General features: G+C 40.5%; 1 protein-coding gene across 8 annotated transcripts; it reads left to right on the top strand.

Annotated features, from left to right (window-relative positions):
• Positions 1-899: 899 nt before the first annotated feature.
• Positions 900-22586, top strand: LOC108267072 (uncharacterized). Of its 8 annotated transcripts, XM_053681190.1 has the most exons (12): positions 914-1048; positions 7196-7321; positions 7431-7461; positions 8004-8112; positions 8848-9100; positions 10726-10976; positions 11118-16435; positions 16518-16737; positions 17297-17496; positions 17675-17941; positions 18039-18145; positions 19835-22586. In XM_053681190.1, the coding sequence occupies exons 4-12, from the start codon at positions 8005-8007 to the stop codon at positions 20071-20073; spliced, it is 6963 nt and encodes a 2320-aa protein (XP_053537165.1). In that variant the 5' UTR covers positions 914-1048; positions 7196-7321; positions 7431-7461; position 8004; the 3' UTR covers positions 20074-22586. The 8 variants fall into 8 exon arrangements, 7 of the variants coding, with proteins under 7 accessions (XP_053537164.1, XP_053537165.1, XP_053537166.1 ...); XM_053681191.1 differs by lacking the exons at positions 7196-7321; positions 7431-7461 and adding an exon at positions 2126-2243 and having other exon boundaries at positions 925-1048; XM_053681189.1 differs by lacking the exons at positions 7196-7321; positions 7431-7461 and having other exon boundaries at positions 900-1048.
• Positions 22587-22712: the final 126 nt, after the last annotated feature.

Raw genomic sequence — 22712 nt, 5'->3', positions numbered from 1 at the left:
AACATGTCTTTTACAGTCATTGAACCCACCACGGGCAAACAAAAAATCGCTGTTGCAAACAGTGCGGCGAGCAAAACTGTCATTATTTATGACCCCTATTAAGCAGGCGTACACTTTAGTATAGTCTGGGGTGACGTGTGTTTTGTATTTATTTATTTGTATTATTTGTTTTGGCACTGCAGGACACTACAGTAGTGATGTGTCATTCGTTCATTTTGAACAAATCTTTAATATGACTCAGGGACAACGAGTTGTCTCAGAGAGCGATTCATTCATTTTTGACATTTTTTGCACCGCAACATCCCCATAGGTTCTGTACAGGAAACAGAAATGGATTAGTTCACCTCTTGAGTCTTCGGGTTCGAGTCATTCGTTCATCATCACGTCTCACCCCCACTGCATTCAGCCTATGGGGCGGTCATGGGATGAACAAATGTCTCGAACCCGAAGACTGAAGATATTTCTGTTTCCAGGGAACAGACGTGACAAATGTGACGTGGCAAAAGAAAGAACTGGGACCGGGAGATGAACAGACTGCAATAGCAGTCTGCAATAGCCTGCAGACTGCAATAGCCTGAAGACCAGCTAAGCTGTTAATTAATCATAATTTGGCTTTGGCTGCATTCGCCTACAGTTTGTGAGATCAACGTTTGCGTAAGTACTAGATGTGTTGGGGAAAAAATATTCGAAAAAAGATTCGTTCATTTTGCTGATTTACGAGATTCAAAGATCCGAGTCAGTAAAATGATCCGAACTTCCCGTCACTACAGTACAGTACACTGAACTGAAGAAAGACAGAGGTCGACTGTAAAGCCCGCCCACAGAGAACACTGATAGGTTTAGCTGGCAGAAAGAGAGACCAATCAGGATACCCCCCCGTCCCCTCCCCTTCCCTTCTCTCTCTATTGTTGAATTTGATGGACTTCCGGAAATTCCAGGAGATTTGGGAAGTCTCGTGACCAGTGCAGAATAAAAAAAGTTTCACTTCTGATGTTGTAATGTTGACTTTTTCCTTCACACATCAGTGTCGGCTATGACCAGACACAAGGTGAGTTTTTAACCTCTACTTTACATTACAGACATGTGTGTTAACCCGGTGAACATGACTGAAACCTCTGTAAACATTAATAATAGTTTTATTACTACTACAAGTAAAGCGCTCTATCAAATTAGCGCGATGTCACTTTGAAGAAATAGCAGATTCAGTTTCCACACTTTCTGCCCATGTCACATTTTACCCACAAAGTGAAAATGCTTAAAAAAGTTTGGGATATGTGCTGTCTCTCTCCTGTTTTCTATCCAGTTGATCTTTTACTGATGAAATGGCGCGCCTGATGACGTCATCCTTTAAAAAAAGGGGGGGTCGCGTAAGTTTGGTGTATCGCAAAAGAAATCCGCCTTTGAGCCGGATTTAGACAATTAAATAAAACTGACCCGCTTACTTTCATTTTCATTTCACAAGTAACTGCAGTTGTACGAAATATCTCCATGGTAACGGCCTCCTGAGTAGCCTAGAGTACGCACTTCTGTGTGTGTGTGTGAGAGTGAGTGAGAGAGAGAGAGAGAGAAAGAGAGAGAGAGAGAGAGAGAGAGCACGCGCACTGAACCAGTTGACATGAGAAAACATCACTTTTTAATGCATGAGTAACTGATGCGCTGCTTTAAATACATATGTAGTGTAACAGGTTACTTTAGTTATTAGTCACTCAATAATGTAACAAATGTTTATTTGATGAGCGTCCCACCGGGAATTCTCCTGATGAGCCACTCTGATGATATGAAATATCAGAGTACAGGTCAGAACGTGCACCACTTTATCAGTAAGAGGCCAATTGTATGGAAACAGGAGGGAGACAGCAAATATAGCAAACTTTTTTCTTTCTTTTTTTTTTACGCACTTTCACTTTATCTATACCAGAAATGCATAGAAATGGTGGATGGAAATTTGGCGACTCTTTTAACTTTGGTAAATGAGTGCACTAAGCATTCCAGCATTAACATAACGAATGTTTATCTGTGCTCAGTGTTTTGTGTGCTGCCTTCATTTCTGATGAATTCTGATGCATTTACAAGTAGATGAATAATTGTACTATGACCAATTAGCACCTTCGCCTCACACCTCCAGGGTCGAGGGTTCGATTCCCACCGTGGCCCTGTGTGTGCAGAGTTTGCGTGTTCTGCCCGTGCTGCGGGGGTTTCCTCCGGGTACTCCGGTTTCCTCCCCCAGTCCAAAGACATGCATGGTAGGCTGATTGGCGTGTCTAAAGTGTCCGTAGTGTATGAACGGGTGTGTGAGTGCGTATGTGATTGTGCCCTGTGATGGATTGGCACCCTGTCCAGGGTGTACCCCGCCTTGTGCCCCATGCTCCCTGGGATAGGCTCCAGGCTCCCCGTGACCCTGAAAAGGTTAAGCGGTATAGAAGATGGATGGATGGATGGATGGACTATGACCCATGACCTGTGACACATATTTACCTTTCTGTACACTTACCACATTCCAACTCCACCCATCTTCTATCTATAACATTGCATTCAGCCTAAACAACTAAGCACAAAAACTGACCTGTGCTCTAAGGTGGCTTAACAAGGAAATGTAAGCAAATATACATTACAGTGTAACAAAAAATATTAAGTGAAAATGAAAATAAAACACTAATATGATGATATATAAATGAGAAGATGGCGAATCAGAAAGGTCTCTAGTATATCATCAGTATATCGCTGCATGGATAGATAGTCCTAGTGTTTAATTATCACATTAATCACTGCAAATTTGGTTTAATTTAACAATATGGCTTCCACACTCATTATTAAGCAGACAACCTTGTTGGTTTCATCCGACTGCTAAAGCCATGGTCCTCAAACAGCTTACAAAACATGTACAGTATTTCAACGAGGAAAGGAATCGACCAGAAGAGGGGTACAGAAGAATTTACAAAGCATTAGATGTATCATGGAACACCATGAAGGCCATCATCAACAAGTGGAGAAAATGCAGCACTACAGTGACATCACTAAGAACAGGACATCCCTCATAAAATGATGAAAGGACATGAAGGAGGCTGCTAGGAGACCTACATGAACATTCAGTTATCTTCATGAATATCTGGCGAGTACTGGTCACTCCCTGCCTGTGACAACAATCTCTCATTATCCACATGTCTGGGCTATGAGGTAGAGTGTCTAGAGTGAAGCACTTCCTCATAAAAAAAAATCACCTCAAACCATGTGGCAAAATGTATCACAGACTGATGAGACTAAGGTAGGCATATTTTATACAAAATCAAGAAGCTTATCACCCAAAGAACACCATACCCATGGTGAACATGGTGGTGGCAGCATCATGCTATGGCGCTGCTTCTCTTCAGCTAGGACTGGGGCGCTAGAGGGACTCATGGATATCTCCAAATACCAGTTTATTTCTGTTAGACAGCTGTCAGCTCTCAGTTGACCTTCCAGTACATTAACGACCCAAGGCACAAATCTGAGTTAACAAAGGAACGGCTTCAGAAGAAGAAGATCTAGATCCAGATCTAAATCCTGTATAAAACCTGTAATCTGTGTAAAGAAGAGTGGAATAAAATGACCAGATAAAGATGTTCTAAGTCAGTAGACTCTTACCCAAAAACCCAGAGTGCTGTGTTACAAACAAAAGCTGCTTTAACAAAGTCACAGCACAACAATCTCAGCAGATTCCCGTTTGACATGACTGGTGAGTGTTTATTACCCCCGCATGGTGTCAAATACGCAAAACTAAATGAAGTGTAATGGAAACTTGGCAGCTTTCCAGTGGCTTGGTTCAGTTCTGTTGACATTCATGCACCTCAGCCCCACACACTCACTGAGACAGAGAGAGAGAGAGAGAGAGAGAGAGAGAGAGAGAGAGAGAGAGAGAGAGAGAGAGACCTTTCAAAAGACTTTTATTACCGTAAAATTAACAAACATTAACAATTATTCACAAACTTAGTGCAAAAATAAGCTCAGTTCACAATTGAACACAAGGCTTCTCTTGTCTGCCTTCCTCTTTTGTTAACTAGAAAATATTATGTACTACCCAATGTAATTTATCCCAATAGAAAACTATCAAAATCAATTGTATTTTTGCCAATAAATAGATTGGAGGATCAACACAAGCCAACCGATGCCACAGAAAAGATGCCACTAAGTTATTTATAATTGTTGATTTAAGCCACTTCCATCTGTCTAAACGACCCTTTATATTATATTTATATTATTATTATTATTATTATTGTTTTGGAATAACCTCTACCAAAACCTTTCCAAGTCTCGTAGCTAAAAGTTTAGAAAGTATTTTATAATCGCAACAAAGCAAAGATATGGGTCACCAACTTGTTAAAAAGTTAAATCACCTTTTTTGGTAAAAGAGTGAGTTCTGCTCTACAACAGATTAAAGGCAAACGTCCTTCAGTCAAACTGTTATTAAGAACTTCCAATAAATCTTCTCCTATTATATTCCTTATATAATATATATATATAGAATATATATATATTAAATTCTTTAGTGACATTCTGGGTGTAATGTTGGCATAGTTGTTTTATTCAATTTTTCCAAAATCCCACCAGTTTTTTAGAGATTGAAAATTATTCTTTTCCATTTTAAAATTAGTCCAGAGTCAATTCAAAATCTCCTTAAAATGAATATAATTTAATAAAGTTGTGTTAAAATGCCAATAGGCACTATTTGATTTAACAGAACACATAGTAATTAAATATCCTATTAAACTAAAACCAACCGGAGAAATAAAACAACTGTTGAAAGTACTAAGATGATGTTTAAAAACATAAAGCTTGTCTAGCCTTGCTAATAATATCACGAACATGTACCCATGTATATTGTCTGATGTCTTTGTTAAAATTTCTCCACACATCACACAACTTGTACGTTTCAATCATTTGGATAAGCCTTCTATATGAGGGTATATGTGGCTCAATATGATTTCTGTCTATATTACTCTCAGCACAATTAAAAAATCTCCTCCCAAAACAAGTACTCTTTGCCCTTAGACCTAATGTTTTACAAAGAGCATCTAAAAAGCACATTCTTTGTATTAGTTGAGTTGGGGCATAAATACACATAAAAACAAATACATACTTTTCAAAATTCACTTTTAAAAGTCTTCCTTTTCTGATTTCTTCCATTTTAACAAGGAACAAAACTTTTAGCAAATAAAATACCAACTCCTCCATTAAGAGAAGTGTTATGGCTTAAGAAAGACAAACTATTCCATTCTTTGAACCATTGAACAGCATTTTAATCATCACTATGGGTTTCTTGCATAAATTAAACATCCAATGTTTTCTGTCTCATTAACTCATATCTTTCCAATCTTTTCCTCACATCTCTGGCTCCCATTCACATTTACAGCAGCAATAAAAACTGAGTAATACACAGACACCAAGAGTCATGAAATTAAACTGCTTCATTATCACTATTACTCAGTTGGTTTTGAACAGTGCAAACTGTGGGTATATATACGAGGGTTCATTAACAGGAACGTGATTCAGGTGCAGGTGGTTATTTGACTGTGATGCAGTGGCTGCTGGGAACTGTAGTTCAGAGTTCCTTCTCTGATTACATGACACAGGCTGTTCATTTCTTATTTCAACTGCAGTTAACTCTACCGTTAAACCTGCATCTGTTGGAGTTATTTCATCAGCATCGTCAGAATTAATAGCTTTGCGCTGTGCACCAGAAACCCTGGGTTTATTGACATTCGCACTGCTATCTGGAAATGCACAAATCAAATGTTTTGTCTTTCCACATCCAAAACACCTCATAGAGTCTGTCGACACAAAGACTGTATTAATAAAATCTTTTCTGAATTTCAAGTTCAGATCAAGTTCATTCCCATTTTTTAAAATCATGTATGTATACCTCTGAAATGAAACATGTTTCCGTAACTCAGATTTACTGGCGATTCCTATCTTTTGGATTCCCAAAGCATGGATTCCCAAAGCATGAAAGCTCTTTTGCTAACATTTCATCTTTGATAAAAGCTGGGACATTAGCCAATGTAACCTTTTTAGCTGGTGTAGAAAGGGGAAGTACAGGTGTAAACAATCCCCGCAATTTAATCCCTTTTTCAACCACCTCATTTGCCTTTTCCACCGTACTTATGAATACAATTGCACTGTTCATTCTTGAGGCAGCCAAAACACATTTATGTCCAACCACATCGGCAACATCTAAACTGCATTCCCCTACTCTACCAGCCAACACTACTTTAACTCCATGCCGATGCGTGAGGGAATCTAATCCACCACCTGTATGGGCTGCCATGGTGTTTGAAAACACAGGCGTTAAACACCCTCAACTCTTCGTACAATCCGACCACAACACACAAAATTTAGACAAAAATCAATAATCTCATACAACATAGAAAAGGAAAGTTTGAAGAATGAAGCCACAGCACGCGCCACTCGCTCACACAGAGAGAGAGAGAGAGAGTGAGTTCATGATTCCATGTATCCTGACAAAATGTCCAGGTCCTCTGGCAGAAAAACAATCCCAAAGCATTAAAGATCCAAGTCCATATTTAACTGTGGGCATGAGGTACTTTTCCATATGGCTACCTCTCTATGTGCTCCAAAACCACCTCTGGTGATTATTACCAAAAAGCTCTATTTTGGTTTCATCTGACCGTAGAACCCGATCCCATTTGAAGTTCCAGTAGTGTCTGGCACACTGAAGACGCTCGAGTTTGTTTTTGGATGAGAGTAGAGGCTTTTTTCTTGAATCCCTTCCAAACAGCTTGTGGTGATGTAGGTGACTTCAGATTATAGTTTTGGAGACTTTCTGACCCCAAGACACAACTAACTTCTGCAATTCTCCAGCTGTGATCCTTGGAGATTTTTTGTCCACTCGAACCGTCCTCTTCACAGTGTGTTAGACAATATAGACACACGTCCAATTCCAGGTCGATTCATAACATTTCCAGTTGACTGGAACTTCTTAACTATTGCCCTGATGGTGGAAATGGGCATTTTCAATGCTTGTGCTATTTCCTTATAGCCACATCTCCACAGCACCCCAACACAGCCCATAATGCCACACTCCAGCCTCACTCACAACCCCTGCATCAACACCACACCACTTCCCTCTCACCTTAAGAAAATAAACACACTGTTTTGCACCAACCTTGCCTTTGTTGTGTCTGTGTTATGCCCCTTGTAGTTATGAGAATTTGGGCATGAACACAGTCCTAACCCCAACCCACACCATGGACCCTGTTCTGAATCATCTACTGGAGACCAATCTCCATCAACCAAGATGTGTCACAGCCTTCTTTGCTCATATTTAACAAGGGTGCCAATATTAGTGGAGGGCACTGTCTGTGTGTGTGTGTGTGTGTGTATATATATATATATATATATATATATATATATATATATATATATATATTTATATATATATATGTACACACACAGTATCTAACAAAAGTGAGTACATCTCTCACATTTTTGTATATTTGATGATATCTTTTCATGTGACAACACTGAAGAAATGACACTTTGCTACAATGTAAAGTAGTGAGTGTACAGCTTGTGTAACAGTGTAAATTTGCTGTCCCCTCAAAATAACTCAACACACAGCCATTAATGTCTAAACCGCTGGCAACAAAAGTGAGTACACCCCTAAGTGAAAATGTCCAAACTGGGCCCAAAGTGTCAATATTTTGTGTGACCACCATTATTTTCCAGCGCTGCCTTAACCCTCTTGGGCATGGAGTTCACCAGAGCTTCACAGGTTCCACTGGAGTCCTCTTCCACTCCTCCATGACGAGTGGAAAAATTCTTCACATTCTTTACAAGAATGTGAGAGGTGTACTCACTTTTGTGAGATACTGTGTGTATGTATGTAATCTTTTCCACACTAATTGTAATGATTTTATCACATTGTGATTCATAACACCTTTTTAGAAATTATTGTATGAACATTGTAAAATTGTTGACAGATCAACACCTGTAATTTTCCATTTCAGAATGGGGATCCTTGGAGGAGAAATAACTGTTAACAATCACACACACTACAAATGGACTGTCTGTATCGAGACCAAGATGCCATGGCCATTTTCTGACAGATACAATACAGTAACGTATACACAATCATTACAGCAATTCTTTAAGATGTTTTCCCAACATATGCTCCACCTATTTGTATATACAATATACTTCTATAAAATACACAATGTGTTCTTAACAGCATGTGACTGATTAATAAGACAAAACAATGCAGCATGTTGTGTTACAGAGAAACCGCAAAGAAGCGTGAACTCCTCTGTCCTGAAGACGTCGGAAAACTTAAAGTTACCGCTTTACCTCTGACTGTTACAAAGCTCTGACACTGGAGACTCCTTCCATAAATGTTAAATTACAGAAAATTATTTTTTTTATCCGTTTAGGTAGCTCATCTGCTGTACAAGTCCCTGTAAATTAGCTGTTACTATAGAAACGATAACGTATTAACATGAGCGCATTAAATTAAACTTGGGATTTATAGCTGCACAGCTGTCAGAGCTGCTGTCATAGAAAATTAATCAATACCTTCTGACTAATCACAATCCAGAATTCAACAGTGCTGTGCTGTAATAGTACATGCACGCACCCTGATATTGATTATTTTTGTATTTTCCTTTTATCGAATGGAATTGGAGGCTCTGTCATGACATTGAAGTTTCAGCAAATACACTTATGCAATTATGGGATACAGTTAAACCACATTTCAAAACATATTTTTATTTATTTATATTGAATTATTATAATTTTTATATTTCACTAGTACTTGTTGCGCTACACATGACTGAATGTGTCTCTGTATATATGCAGTTTGATGTTGAACCTGACAGAAAAACACAGCAATGCCAGACACTTTTAAGCAAATGGGTCCAAACCATCTACTTGAAAGTGAAATATGGACAGTGTTCAGAGATTGAGTGCTACACAGATCCAGATTTGTGGTACATATTCGATCCAAGAGATGACCCCTGTTTCACAATTCGAGAGAGTGGAGACCACCGGCAAATACATCTGGACTGCAGCGTAAATTACGAGGAGAAGAAATCAACTTGCCCAAATTATGGTATGTTGCTTCTTTATTAAAAGCTTTTATTTCTTTCTTTATTTATTTATTTAGCTTTTATTTCTTGCCGCTGTGAAGGGGTTAGGGCTTCTCACTTTGGGACCAAGCTTCACCCTGGGGGTTCTGTGGGGACATCCACAAATGCTGAGAAGGCAGGGGGCAGGCTCAATCCACTGTCTCAGCAATTTAACATGATACATTTGGGTGCTTGGTTGCTTACCTGACTGTTGCCAACAGTAGTTGGGCACTGGGCCCTTGCACTCGAAGACAGTGTACGGGCCTTGCCAGTGGGCAAGGAACATGCAGGTGGTGCTGGGTAGCAGAAGAAGCACCTGGTTGCCTAGCTGAAACCCGCGGGGCTGTACTGGCCAGTTGTAGGTTTGCTGCTCCTCTGCCTGTGCCTCCTCCATGTGCTGTTTCACTGTGGGGGCCACTTGATCAATTTGCTCCTGCATGTCCTGGATGTACTCTATGATGGAGCAGAACAGGGATGGCCATGTCCAGCAGCCCTCGAGGTCTTCCCCCAAAGAGGAGCTCAAACGGGGTGAAACCCATGGATGCCTGAGGTGTCTCATGCATGGGGAACAGGACGTAGGGTAGGAGGTCCCAGTTCCTCCCCTCCTTGTCTACCACCTGTCACAGCATTCTCTTCAGCATCTAGTTGAAACGCTTGACCAGCCTATCTGTTTGTGGGTGGTAGACAGACATCCTATGGTGTTTGACCTGCAATAGTCAGCAGAGATCAGCCATTAGTTTTGATACAAAGGGTGTACTCCATGGGATCTCCATGTGGCTGAAGAGGAGGACAAGTACCCTTGTGATCTTTCAGGAGGTGGCTTTATGGAGTGGGATTGCCTCGGGGTGTCGGGTGGTGTAATCCATGATGTATTCATGGCCCCAGGCAGATTTCAGGAGCAACCATACTAGGTCCATGCCCACCCTTTCAAAAGGGATGCCAATGATGGGGAGCGGGATGAGCAGGGCAGGTGCAAGCTTGTTGCTTCCATTCCAGGCCATTGGAAGCAGTCCCTCAGCTTCTCTAGGGTGTTGCGGGCCCCCAGATGGCCGCCCAGTGGGTGTGAGTGGACCAGGTGCATGAGCAAGTTGACCTTAGACCGTGGAACCACCAAGTGATCACATGCTTGGCCCCACCATTCAGTGTGATAGTAGAGGTGCCCCACTCTCATTATGAACCGAGATGCTCCCACACACCTTGATGGCCTGTGGTAGGACCGCTGGGCAGGCTAGGGTGACAGTGCTCCCTGAGTCCAACAGGGCTCTAGTTGGTGTGCCGGCTAGCTTTACTGCATTGGTGCAGGCCCGGGGTTGGGAGTGGGTGTGCAAGACACAACCAGCTAGCCAGGGCTTGTTGACCCAGAGGGGCAGCTGTGGGAAGGGTTCAGTGGGCATGGGTTCATCCACCAGTGAGGCATAGGTGGGATGGCTCTCCTCTCCCTGCTACTGCTCAGGTTTTGGCACCGCGGGAATTATCCAGGTGGTGGCTGGGGAAGAACTCAGACAGAATCAACAGTTGTTGTTTTTTTATAAATGCTTATTCATCATGTTTACTATATTCTTATGATGTACAGAGTAATGTGTAGTTAATATGATTTTATTATATGCAGAGAAAATTGACGATGATGCGCGAGAGGAAGAGGAAAATCGTAGACGAGATGAAGAGCAGCGACGTCAGGCCCAGCTTGAACGTGAAAGAAGAATTGAGGAACAGATTAAAAGGGAAAGTGAGCTCACTGCTAAGAAACTTTCACAAGCCACAGAGACACTGAAGCAGAGACAGAGGCTGAGAGGCCAGGAGGTCCACCACCAAACTCATATAATGCAACAGCCACTGGACGCTGAAATTGAAATAGATGAGGTAACAGCTTTAACTCATAGGTAATAGAAATTTCAATCACCATTCTCAGGTCTTGTTCAAAGTTAAATATTATATTCAACAATTCTATATGTTATGCTTCAGCTGAGGGCTGCTAAATAATATTGTTTTTGCTTCCTACAGGCTCCAGAAATAGAGAAGAAATTCATGGAACTCTTGTTTGAATATCAAATCACTGAAGATGAAGACTCAGAGGAGACATTAGCAGACAGAATGAAAACCCTGCAAAATGAGTTAATGGTGGAGTTCTGTAAGAAACATAATCTGTCCAGTAGCTGTGTGTTTTCTTTCAGCAATGGAGTTGGTTATGAGACTCTGCCTCTACATGATAGACTGTCAGTACTTGAGGCAGTAATGCGTTTAGTTCTTGAGGAGAATGAAGAAGACCACACACAAAAACACGAACGGGACTTCCTCATGGATCTGCTTGAACTGTTGCAAGATGATCATCCATCGCTTGCGTTTAATCTTTTACAGAGCATTCTTCAAACTGATATGCAACTGTCTACACAGAGTAAAGAAATTCTGTGTCAGATTGCATTCAACAACACATGGAAACTGCCAGAAATAACAGATTTCATGAGGAAACATTTTGGCAAAGACAAAGAACAAGTGCAGTCAATACTTCACATTGCACAGACGTACAAGCTGGAGTATGGGAGCGTCTTTACTGCTTTAGGTTCAGCTGATCCCCTCAGAGGGTTAAAAAGCTATGTTGACAAAGAGAGACACAAAAATGCTGATACTGTTATTAGTGAAATGCGTAAAGCGAACTACCCAGAGAATGTCCTGATAATACTAGAGGACGTTCTGGGGTATCTGGAAATGGAGCTTCCAAAATACAAAACAGCTAGTCTCAGTGAAAAAAACATCCAGAATGTAAAGAAAATGATTAGAGAACTGGATTTTAACAACCCAGATAGACAAGTTCTCAAACATGTGCTAGTGGGAATGTCAGTCGCAGTAAAGATATGCTCTGCTGTCACTATTCAGAGGGGTAAAAAGGAAATAGTCATTGAAGGATATCTTCCCAGATTAACTCAACTTGCAACCTTGATTGTTTTCCTGCTTCCAAAATCAAAAACTAATACAGGTTGTCTACTTGAAATTGGGACAGGTGAAGGGAAATCTTGTATTTTAGCCATGCTTGCTGCAATCCATGCCATTCGTGGTGTAAAGGTGGACATTGTGACCAGCTCCCCGGTCCTCGCCTGTCGTGATTTAGAGGAATGGAGTGGACTGTACAACATGTTTGGCATAACGTCATCTGCTGTTCCTCCAATGCTGAATGATGTCTCATCTGAAAAACAAGAGGAACTGACTCAGGAAGCGTACAAACAACGAATAATTTACAGTACTGTTGGGACTTTTGCAGCAGATACACTGAAACAAGAGTTTGAGAAGAAAACAACTCGAGGAGACAGGAGGTTTGAGCTGGTCCTTGTGGACGAGGTTGACTACATGACCTTGGATAATGGAGTTCAAATAACATTTCTGTCCCATGAGTCGAGTGGCCTCCAGCATTTGGAGCAAGTCCTAGCAAGCATCTGGGCCATGATATCTGCGTGTCGACCAATTGAGACAGAAGACACTGGAGAGACCATGTGGACAACAAGAGTCCAGAATTTTCACACAGCTGCCCTGATAGCAATGATTGGTTCAGAAAAAAGTGATACATTTTCACCACTGGAAATTTTGTTGCCAGGCACCGAATTAGGCTTTTACTCAGAGGAAGATTTTGAAAATTTGAAGGTCTCTATTAATGATGGAGGAGAAAAGCAACGTGTCACTATGGAAAATGAGGCATGGAAGACCATCATGGCCAAAACAGGAATAGAACAACAGTATGACCTGCTCAGTGTTCTCGAGATGGGGATGGAGCAGAAGGTGGCATTCAACTGTTATATATATCAGTCAGAAACTAGAAAAGCCATTCAGTTTGGAGAAAAAAAGGCTAAAACTGACCAAAACATCAACATGCTGCTCCTTGAGAATGGAAACGCTTGTGAGATCTTGTCTGAAAATTTGCTTGTTGAAGCCACTGTTAGCCAGCTGAAATCAATGATGAAATATTCTAAGCAATGCAGTTCAAAAGAAGGAAACAGCTCTCTTGTAATCCCTTCTTTCTTAGAGAAATACCTGGAAAATCAGCTGCCAGTGTTTGTTGAGAATGCATTGAAGGCCATTCAGATGACCAAAGGCAGAGAGTACATGATCGAGAGATCTCTTAGTGCTCAGGGAATAGATGTTAGTGAAGAAGATCAACACATGTACCATGCAATAATTCCAGTGGATTTCCAGGCCAGTGGAATGTTGGAGAAAAGAAAACGGTGGGGTGATGGACTGCAACAATTTCTGGAGATGAAGCACCAGTTAACTTTATCACCGTTATCACATGTGACAAACTACATGTCAAATTCCAATTTCTTTAAAAGATATCTCAATGGGAAAGGGATATTTGGTGTTTCTGGAACACTGGGGGGAGATGCTGACAAGGGTTTCCTGGCAAGGCATTACAAAACGGACAGCTATGTCATACCAGCTCATCAGCGTCAAAAGGTTACTGAGCTTCCTGCAGTCCAGGTGAGGGGAGGTACCGAACAATGGCTCCAAACTCTTTGTGCCACGGTCTCAAAAGTCTCTGACAGAGGACAGGTGGTGTTAGTCGTGTGTGAGGACGTCAACACAGCAAATGCTCTCAAAGAAAAAGTAAAAGCAGAAAGCAAACATTCAGTTACCATGTACACGATGAGCGAGAGCCACAACATTGAGAACCAGGAGTTCAACAAGGGACACATCATCATTACCACTAACCTTGGAGGACGTGGAACAGACATTAAGGTTACGGAGGAGGTTAATCGCTGTGGTGGTCTCTTTGTGTTACTCACGTACTTCCCCAATAACCGAAGAGTCGAGAAACAGGTCTTTGGGCGAACAGGTCGAAAAGGCACCCCGGGAATGGTCCAGTTAATACTGAACCATGATCATCTAGCCATGGCCTACCGAGGACATTCTATTGAGGTCATGAGGGACCTCAGAGAAGAGTACGAGGTTAATCGAATAAAAGACATGGAGAAGGAGAAACTAGCTGAAATTGCAATGAAGGAAGAGCTGTTCTCCACATTTTGTCAGTTCCTTAGTGACTTTGACAGGCGTTATAGTACAGAAGAGAAGACAGACCTCTTTGAAGTTAAAGTAAAAGATGTCCCTTGTTACTTTGAGTCCTTTCAGAGTAAGATGGACTATCATCCAGCCCTGAATGCTTTAAAAGAGTCATGGGGTATGTGGTTGATACTTCACACAGACCAGATTAACATACAGAATGGCCTCACTGAATTGAAAGAAGGCCTCATCCAGCACTTGCTAGATACAAGTAACAAACTTTTACAAGGTCAGAGTGAAAACTTTTATGACCACATTCAGCAGGCTTTAGGACGAACTGCCTTGCACTTTCAAAACAAAAACAAATGTGACTATGGAGCGAAATCTTACTGGAAAAAAGCCTCTGACTCCGACAGCTACTACAGAGCTGTTGCACTGTATAACCAGGCCTACATTACCATTAACATGGCCAAAGAAGGTTACAAAAGTGAGGCGCGTTCCTTACTTGAGGAGGCAGAGAAGGCCATAGATGTTTATGTATCAGAAACAACCAAAACACTATACTTCTGTTCCATGTCTATAAGTCAAAATTTTGAACCGCATCATAGCGGCAGCTGTAACTTCCAAATACAAATGCAGGCGAGGATGAACATATTTAACTCATGGAAGCAAAATATCAAAAAAACACTTGACATGATTGGATCGGGCGAAGGAGACTTCAAAACTATGGACTTGACTCTTTACAACTTATCCACTGAGGAGGATTTTGTGTCTTGTAGTGAACTCGGTCTCTTTCGTAATTATGGCCTTGCAGTTGTGTTTGAACTGAAGCAAAAGCCCCAATTCTCATTTGATGCCCTGATTTGTTGTTTTCTTGGTGTGGTTCAGATCGTAGCAGGAGTTCTGGTCTGCATGTTGTCAGCTGGTTCCATGTCCTCATGTGGTCTTGGTTTGATCTCTGAAGGGGTGTCTGACATGATCAGTGGAGTCATGGGTATGATAAATGGCAATTTTAATTGGGCGTCATGGGCAATGTCTAAAGCATTTAATATAGGAATTTCATTGGCCTGGGGTGGATTTAGTGTTCTCAAAAGGTCAATCTCCTCTGTGAAGAATGCTGCAAATGGTATCTTCAATGGCACTAAATCATTAAAAAATATTGCGTGGAGTGTCCTCCGATCAGGAAGAAACCTTTTTATTTCCCCTTGTACAACCGTCAAATCATTAGCATCATCAGTATGCATAAAAAGCATCACACTGAACACGGCCAAACTGAACTTAAAAAATGCAAGTGCGTATGCTGTCCAAGAATTGGCTATTCGGGGAGTAAACACTGCTTTGAACAATATTGATGCTACAGTTAAAAAAACTTTCAAACAAGGATTTCAACTTACTTTCAACAAATCTATCTGCTCAGCACTGCAACAGAATAAACAGTTTGCTCGAGTGCTCACAGATTTCATTAGCTCAGCAGTCCCAAAGGCCGCCTTGAATAAAGCGTCTGGCTACAAGATTAGCAAAAACATGGAGAAGAAAATTATTGACCATGTTGCTCTGAATACGAAACTTACTATCAGGAGCCTTGTAATAAACTGTAACCAAATCCAAAAGACCATTCAAACACTGTCAAATTTGTGGGACATGGCTGCAGTGTTTGTTGCACACAAACGTTATACCTGCATCAAGACACTTCTGAGTTCTGCAAGCATGTCCACCACCATTTATGAAATGTATTCCTCCATTCCTACTAAACATACCATTGACAGTAATTTTGTTCCTGCATTTTTGAAGACCATGAAGGAGGACCCAGTATTTGAGACATATGACAATGATGGAAGGGACAAACTGGAAGATGTGGAACGTCTTAAAGATGAACTCATTGATGTGATTTCAGACATTGTTTCCCAAACCATGGTGGAGAGTTTTTCTGGGTTTGCTACATCAATTTTTACGAAAACATTCACTCAAAGATTAAACTCTGTTACTGGAGAAGTAGTTGGTAATTTTCTGGGGAGGCATGAAACCCAAAGTTTCTTTGCGAGTCAGCAGCATCATTATGATCTGAAATCTGCCACTGAATCCAAGGAAAGATCTTTGACTAAAGAAGAACGAAATGAGCTCACATACTACGCTAATAATATAACTGATGAACAAAAACCAGCAACAGCTTTAGAAGTCCATGTCCTCACAAAGAGTAATTTGTTGGAAGGAAAAGGAATTTGTATAACTGTAGTAGATACTCAAGGAAAACTTCTCACAGAGGAGACTTACTCAGGAACTGATCCAGCAGCTGGTACAATCAAACTCTTGCTGACGAAAACACCTCTGACTTCTCCAGGGTGAGCCTATCTTATATAGAATTCTTGCTGATGCATCATGGTGATCGCATGAATGTATTTTTTAATTCAATGCATTTTACAGAAATGAAGGAATATTTAATAAACTGAAGCGTAGCATTAAGGCTGAAGACTTTCCACAGAGGGGCCATGTCGATATTATACGCCCCGATGGTTCACGAGAAACTGTGAAGTCCTCAAATCACGACTGTCTTTTTCATGCAGTCATCCAAGCAACAACTAACGACCCAAACAATGTTGTGCTACAAAAAGCTAAAGATCTACGTAGGAAAGTCAGTGAGGAGGTAAGTAAGAATATGCCATGTAAGTTTAGTTGCCAGACATTGGTTAGCTGGCTTAGTGCTTTCGTATCTCTGGGCTGCATCAATAATTTGTGCAAATTCGAGTTTACACAAACAAAACTGTTCAGTCACCTATGAAAAGGTGTTAGCAGCCATTTGGTGAGGTGGCTGGCTGTTTAGTGCAGTACAATACAGGCATTTTAGACCGTGTGTGATGATTATTATTGATACTTGTGAAGCAAGTTTATTGTTTACTTGATAATTTGACTGGTTATTCAGCAAACAAGCAACAAAAAACATTGGTGAAATAAATGGGCAAAATGTATTTATTACTTTTTAATTAGTGCACTTTGATTTGGTGATTATTAGACGTTTATTATATAATTTGTGATAATCTTCCTTTAGATTTCAAACTTGGTTGGTATTGTGAACTTCCTGAAATTCCCAGCATGTACAGATCCCATTTTAACATCTTATAAACGAGACCATTTTTACCCACCGTTTGAGTATAACTTCTTTAACAGGGACCTAACGTAAGATCTTGGTTTTGTTTCTGTTACAGATTCTTTTAAACCCAAATAAGTATGTAGACGCTGTGAAGATCCAGAACATTTTCAACATGACAAACAACTCGAATAAATTTAAAATCCAAGCTGGAGTGAGGGAATGTGATATGGAGCAGTACATCAAGTACACCAAAGACAAGACACCGAAACAAATTATTGATGAGTACAAACTTGGAAAAGTGGGCGACCTCAAGTGGTAATTTTTAAATTCATGTTGTTTATACTCGTTTGCTTTAGGTTTCTTATTGAATTCATGTACTAGTCTGAACATACAAAGCCAAATTTCTTCATAAATTCTCGTAGTCACTACAGGAATGAAATCTAGTGAATTACTGACAATACTAAATCATAATCTTGTATGAAATACTGTGAAGCCTTTTAGACATGGAGAAGCCCACAGCAGGAGTAGTGGAGGCACAGCACATTCCACCAAAAAGCACATGGACTGCAGTCCTTCATCTCATCAAAACAAACCCCGAGATTTCTTCTTCATTAGACAGAACAAACAAGGACGTTTTCTACTTAATGATGAAAATGAAACATGACCCGAATGGAAAAACACAGCTTTGCATGAACGCGCTGTCCTCTGATCACCACCATGCACTGAGCAGCGGCAACAGCGCTGAATCCAGAGCATGCAGGTCTCATCTCATCTCAACGCCTGGTTTTGTCTCTAGCACTGCAATCATTTATTCTCTTAATACTGATCCATGCATGTTTCATTTTCATGTTCCTCAGACATTTCCTGACGAGAACCTTTTCAAGTGGAGACACAGAGAAAGCGCTGAAGCTCTCCTTAATGATGGCCCATCCTCAATGCTCGGACCACATCTGGAATGATCTCGGTACGTTATCCCTACAGTGGGGGAAATAAGTATTGGACGCATCAACATTTTTTTCAGTAAATATACTTCCAATGAGGCTATTCACATGAAATTTTCACCAGACATCAATATTAACTCAAGAAATCTGTAAATATAAATTCACAACATTAAAGTCCATAAATGAAGTTGTGTGTAAAAAAGTGGAATGACATGGGGGAAAAAAGTGTTGAACACTCACAAAAAAACAGTTCTCCAAGGCAAGGTAAGGCAAGAAACCAGCTGAAATCCGTAAGTAAGTATACCCCCTATCTGTGCAAATGAATATCAGCTGGGTTAGTAAATTGATGGTCTATAAAAAGAAACATCTCATGATGGGTTAAAGCAAAGAGCTCTCCCAAGACCTTCACAATCTTATTGTTGCAAAACATATTGATGGAATCGAATACAGACGTATTTCAAAACTTCTGAATTTTCCAGAAATCACCATCAGGGTCATTATCTGCAAGTGGAAGCAACATCACTGTCTCATCAACCGGCCACACGCAGGAGCTCCTCACAAGATTTCTGACCAGGGAGTCAGAAGAATAGTCAGGAGAGTAGCCCAAGAGTCAAGGACCACTCTGAAAGAGCTCCAGAAACACTTGGAGGCAGCAGGTGCCATCGTCACAGAGAAAACAATAGGCAGTACACTCCACTGCTCACGCTCACCCCGAAAGACTCCATTACTAAAGAAAAGGCATGTCGAAGCTCGTTTAAAGTTTGGTACAACTCATTTGGACAAGCCTATGAAATACTGGGAGAGTGTAGTCTGGTCAGACGAGAGCAAAACTGAACTTTTTGGTTGTCATACTACACACCATGTTTGGAGAAGAAATGGCACGGCACATCACCCTAAAAACACTACACCAACAGTGAAGTTTGGAGGTGAAGCATCATGGTGTGGGGCTGTTTTTCATCACATGGTACTGGAAGACTTCATATAACTGAAGGAACGATGAATGGAGCCCTTTACTGGGAGATTCTTGAGAAGAATCTGCTGCCATCCACCAGGATGGTGAAGATGAGACGTGGGTGGAGCTTCCAGCAGGACAACGATCCAAAGCATACGGCAAAGGAAACTCTCAACTGGTTTCAGAGAAAAAAAATCAAGGTGTTAGAATGTCCCAGTCAATCACCTGACTCGAATCCAACTGAACAAGATTTAAAGACAATATGTTTAGAAGAATGGACCAAAAATCACACCTGAATACTGCGGCCCATTAATTTCTTCATACAGGAAGTGTCTTGAAGCGGTCATTACAAACAAAGGCTTCTCCACTAAGTATTAAAGACATTTCAGTTAGCGTGTTCAACATTTTTCTCCCGTGTCATTCCACTTTATTACACATAACTTTATTTATGGACTTTAATGTTGTGAGTTCTTTATATTTCCAGATTTCTTGAGTTAATACTGATATCTGGTGAAAAGTTCATGTGAATAACGTCATTGGAAATATATTTACTGACATTAATGTTGACACATCTAATACTTATTTCCCCCACTGTATATTTACCACCGATGAACATACAAGATTGAAAAGAGTCTGTTTTTAGATTTTGTCCTCTTGCTACTTGTTTTACGCCTGTACGCTACAACAAAGACTACAAACTAGTAAATTCTTCACTCTGGCTGAACTAATCCAAATGATCACTGTTCTGTTTAATTCTCAGGTATCCCTCATCATTTCAGGACGTGTGATTCTGGACTTGCAGCCATGGACAGGAACGATTACTACAAGAGAGGATTTAGGGACATAGTGAAAAAATACAGCAGATGGGATCTCATCGACCAAGAACAAACCATTCGACTAATAAACTGGGTTCAGAAAGATATATTTCTGAACACATCTACAGCAGAGTATAAAGAAATACTTCATGTTATGAAAGATGAAAAAAAAAAAAAGAACTGAAACATGAGCCTGGATAAACTGAGCAGAAAGAAATGAGCACTTACCCTTTATTCACATTGGGGCAATATTATTAACGTGTCAGGAGTAACAAATCATTTCAGCTTGGCTAAACTTTCCACATTTGACTGATGCATTAAAATTATTTAAATTACAACCCCAATTCCGAAAAAGCTGGGACAGTATGGAAAATGCAAAACAAACAAAAAAAAAGTATCATTTGAAAATTCAATTCACTCTGTACTATATGGATAACACATTATTTACACATTATTTGATGTTTTACTTTGTGAATTTAACTTATTTTTGAAAATATACTCTCATTTCAAATCTGATGACTGCAACACACTCCAAAAAAGTTGGGACAGTTGACTGTTTACAGCTGTGTAACATCAGCTTTTCTTTTAATAACACTTATTAAGCATTTGGACGCTGAGTGAAGACACCAGTTGGTTAAGTTTTGCAAGCGGAATTTTCCCCGTTCATCCATTATGCATTTCTCAACTGCGCGACTGTACAAGGCCTTCATTTCCTTATTTTGCGCTTTATAATGCGCCACACGTTCTCAATGGGAGACAGGTCAGGACAGCTGTCTCTTCCACACCATGATATCTCCAGTGATGGTTACTGCACAGCCAGTGGGAGGAAAGAAGCTCAAGGCAGAGCCTGAGGGGGAAGCGACGTTCCCCATGAAGCTAGAGTTGGGAGTGATGCTGTCTGTGAGGTCCAAGGGGGAGCGAAGTTCTCTGCAAGGTCAGAGGAAGGAGCAAAGTTCTCTGAGTGGCCAGAGGGGGGAGCAAGGTTCTCCATGAAGCATGAGGGGGGAGTAATGTCCTCCATGGAGAAGGAAGGGGGAGCTACATACAGCGGGAAGCAAAGAAAAAGAGAATACTTTACCGCACTATGGTTGCAGCAAAATTTTTCGAGGTGATCTCCCCTGCCGAGCTGCAGCCAGAGGTCAATGTGGCGACCTCATCCCCAGAGCTCCAGCACAAGACCCACGAGGTAGGATGGGGTGCTCACCATGTTGACCTCTGACTGGGGCTCTGGAGCAGAGACTACCTCATGGTAGATCTCAGATGGTGAGACTAGTTGGTTTTGTGACTCTTAAGTCATTCCCTTCAAATGCTATCGAGCTTTATATTATGGTATATTTTGTGTATGAGCCCATTTGGTAGTGAAATACATGTCATATTTACTTATGATTTAATAGTTTTTTTTATTAAATATAGAAAATCTAAAGCTTGTGTGTTACAGCTGACACCTAGATGAACACATTACAGTTGGTTATATGACTGTAAGTCATTCCCTACAAATGCTATTGAAGTTAGAATCGTGTATACCAATGTTGTATGTAACTTTTGAGATGGTCCCTTAATTTGCACATATCTGCAAATATCCACCGGCTAACATCACGCCAACTTTATACCAGTGTATGCTTCCTCTTTTTTCTCTCTATCCTGTTATCTATTCTTCCTCACTTACCTGTGTCGTATCGCCCCTTCTATCCTCCACCCTCTAGTTGAAAGAAAAATAATGAAAAGCATGTTAATCTCAGTGTATGTTTACTAATTCACTGTTTTCTATTCTGTCTGATTTTTTATATACATCAAATTGTGGGTCTTGATACTCAACTCTGATATTTTGACACAGATGTGATTATTTTGTCCTGACTGATTATCATCCCATGCTTACATACTTTACGTAACTACATGTAAAATACATTTACTGACCAAACCCAACCCAAGCTCTAATACGAAAACATATTAAATATTTACACACCATGGGAGCACAGTGACCCCTAGTGGCCAGAGAGAAAATCAGATAATTTTCAACCAATTCTTGACTACAGGTCATCATACAATAAAATTAAAAGTATAAAAACACATAGCTTACATATCTTAGCTTATACGAAGTTTACTCTGTAGTAAGTAAAAATGAGTAAGAGTAGATTTAAGTGAGCTAACTTGCTAACATATCCTCCAAAGGCCTGTTGCACGAAGCCGGTTTTTCGGTCTCAACAAGGTAGATTGGTTTTTTAGAAGGTTTCATCACCATGGTAACTTACAATACACTAATAACCTGCACCGGAGCAGGTTTAATTCTGAGTAAGGGAACTCAAACCCAACTTTGGGTTGTGTGTGAAAATCACAGCAGTCCCATCTGGTACCAACAACCATTCCACGGTTAAATTCACAGAGATCACACTTGTTCTTCATTCTGATCTTTGATGTGAACCTTAACTGAAGCTCTTGACTTGTATCTGTATGATTTTATGCATTGCACTGCTGCCACGTGATTGGCTGATTACATAACTGCATGAGTGTACCCTACAGGTGCTCCTAATAAAGTGGACAATGAGTGAACATCTTAACAATAAATAACCGCTTGTTCTTTACAGGTCTTCTAAACAACACCAGGTAGTATGTACATATTTTACACCATTTTCACCATGAATTTCACCTTCTGCTTCTTTTCTTTGTATGTAAAAAGAAATAAAGCTTTCACAACAAGCAGCTATGATTGTCATCTTCCTTTAACACACTCACTACTTCTCAGCTTAAGAACAAAGGGAAAGAAAGAAGGAGCAGATTAACCTTGTTGTCTCAACAGGTTTAACCAACAATGGCATGACGTAACCT

The sequence above is a fragment of the Ictalurus punctatus genome, chromosome 7 (assembly GCF_001660625.3).
Source record: "Ictalurus punctatus breed USDA103 chromosome 7, Coco_2.0, whole genome shotgun sequence".
Classification (NCBI taxonomy): domain Eukaryota; kingdom Metazoa; phylum Chordata; class Actinopteri; order Siluriformes; family Ictaluridae; genus Ictalurus; species Ictalurus punctatus.
Note: the sequence above shows the minus strand (reverse complement) of the source record. Positions and strands in the feature narration are given on the sequence as shown.

Coding starts and splice junctions, on each gene's coding strand:
- LOC108267072 (XM_053681186.1), top strand. CDS start 8,713: ATGCAATTATGGGATACAGTTAAACCACATTTCAAAACATATTTTTAT. Junction 16,436..16,517: donor ACACCTCTGACTTCTCCAGG/GTGAGCCTATCT, acceptor TGCATTTTACAG/AAATGAAGGAATATTTAATA. Junction 17,942..18,038: donor GCTGAATCCAGAGCATGCAG/GTCTCATCTCAT, acceptor CATGTTCCTCAG/ACATTTCCTGACGAGAACCT.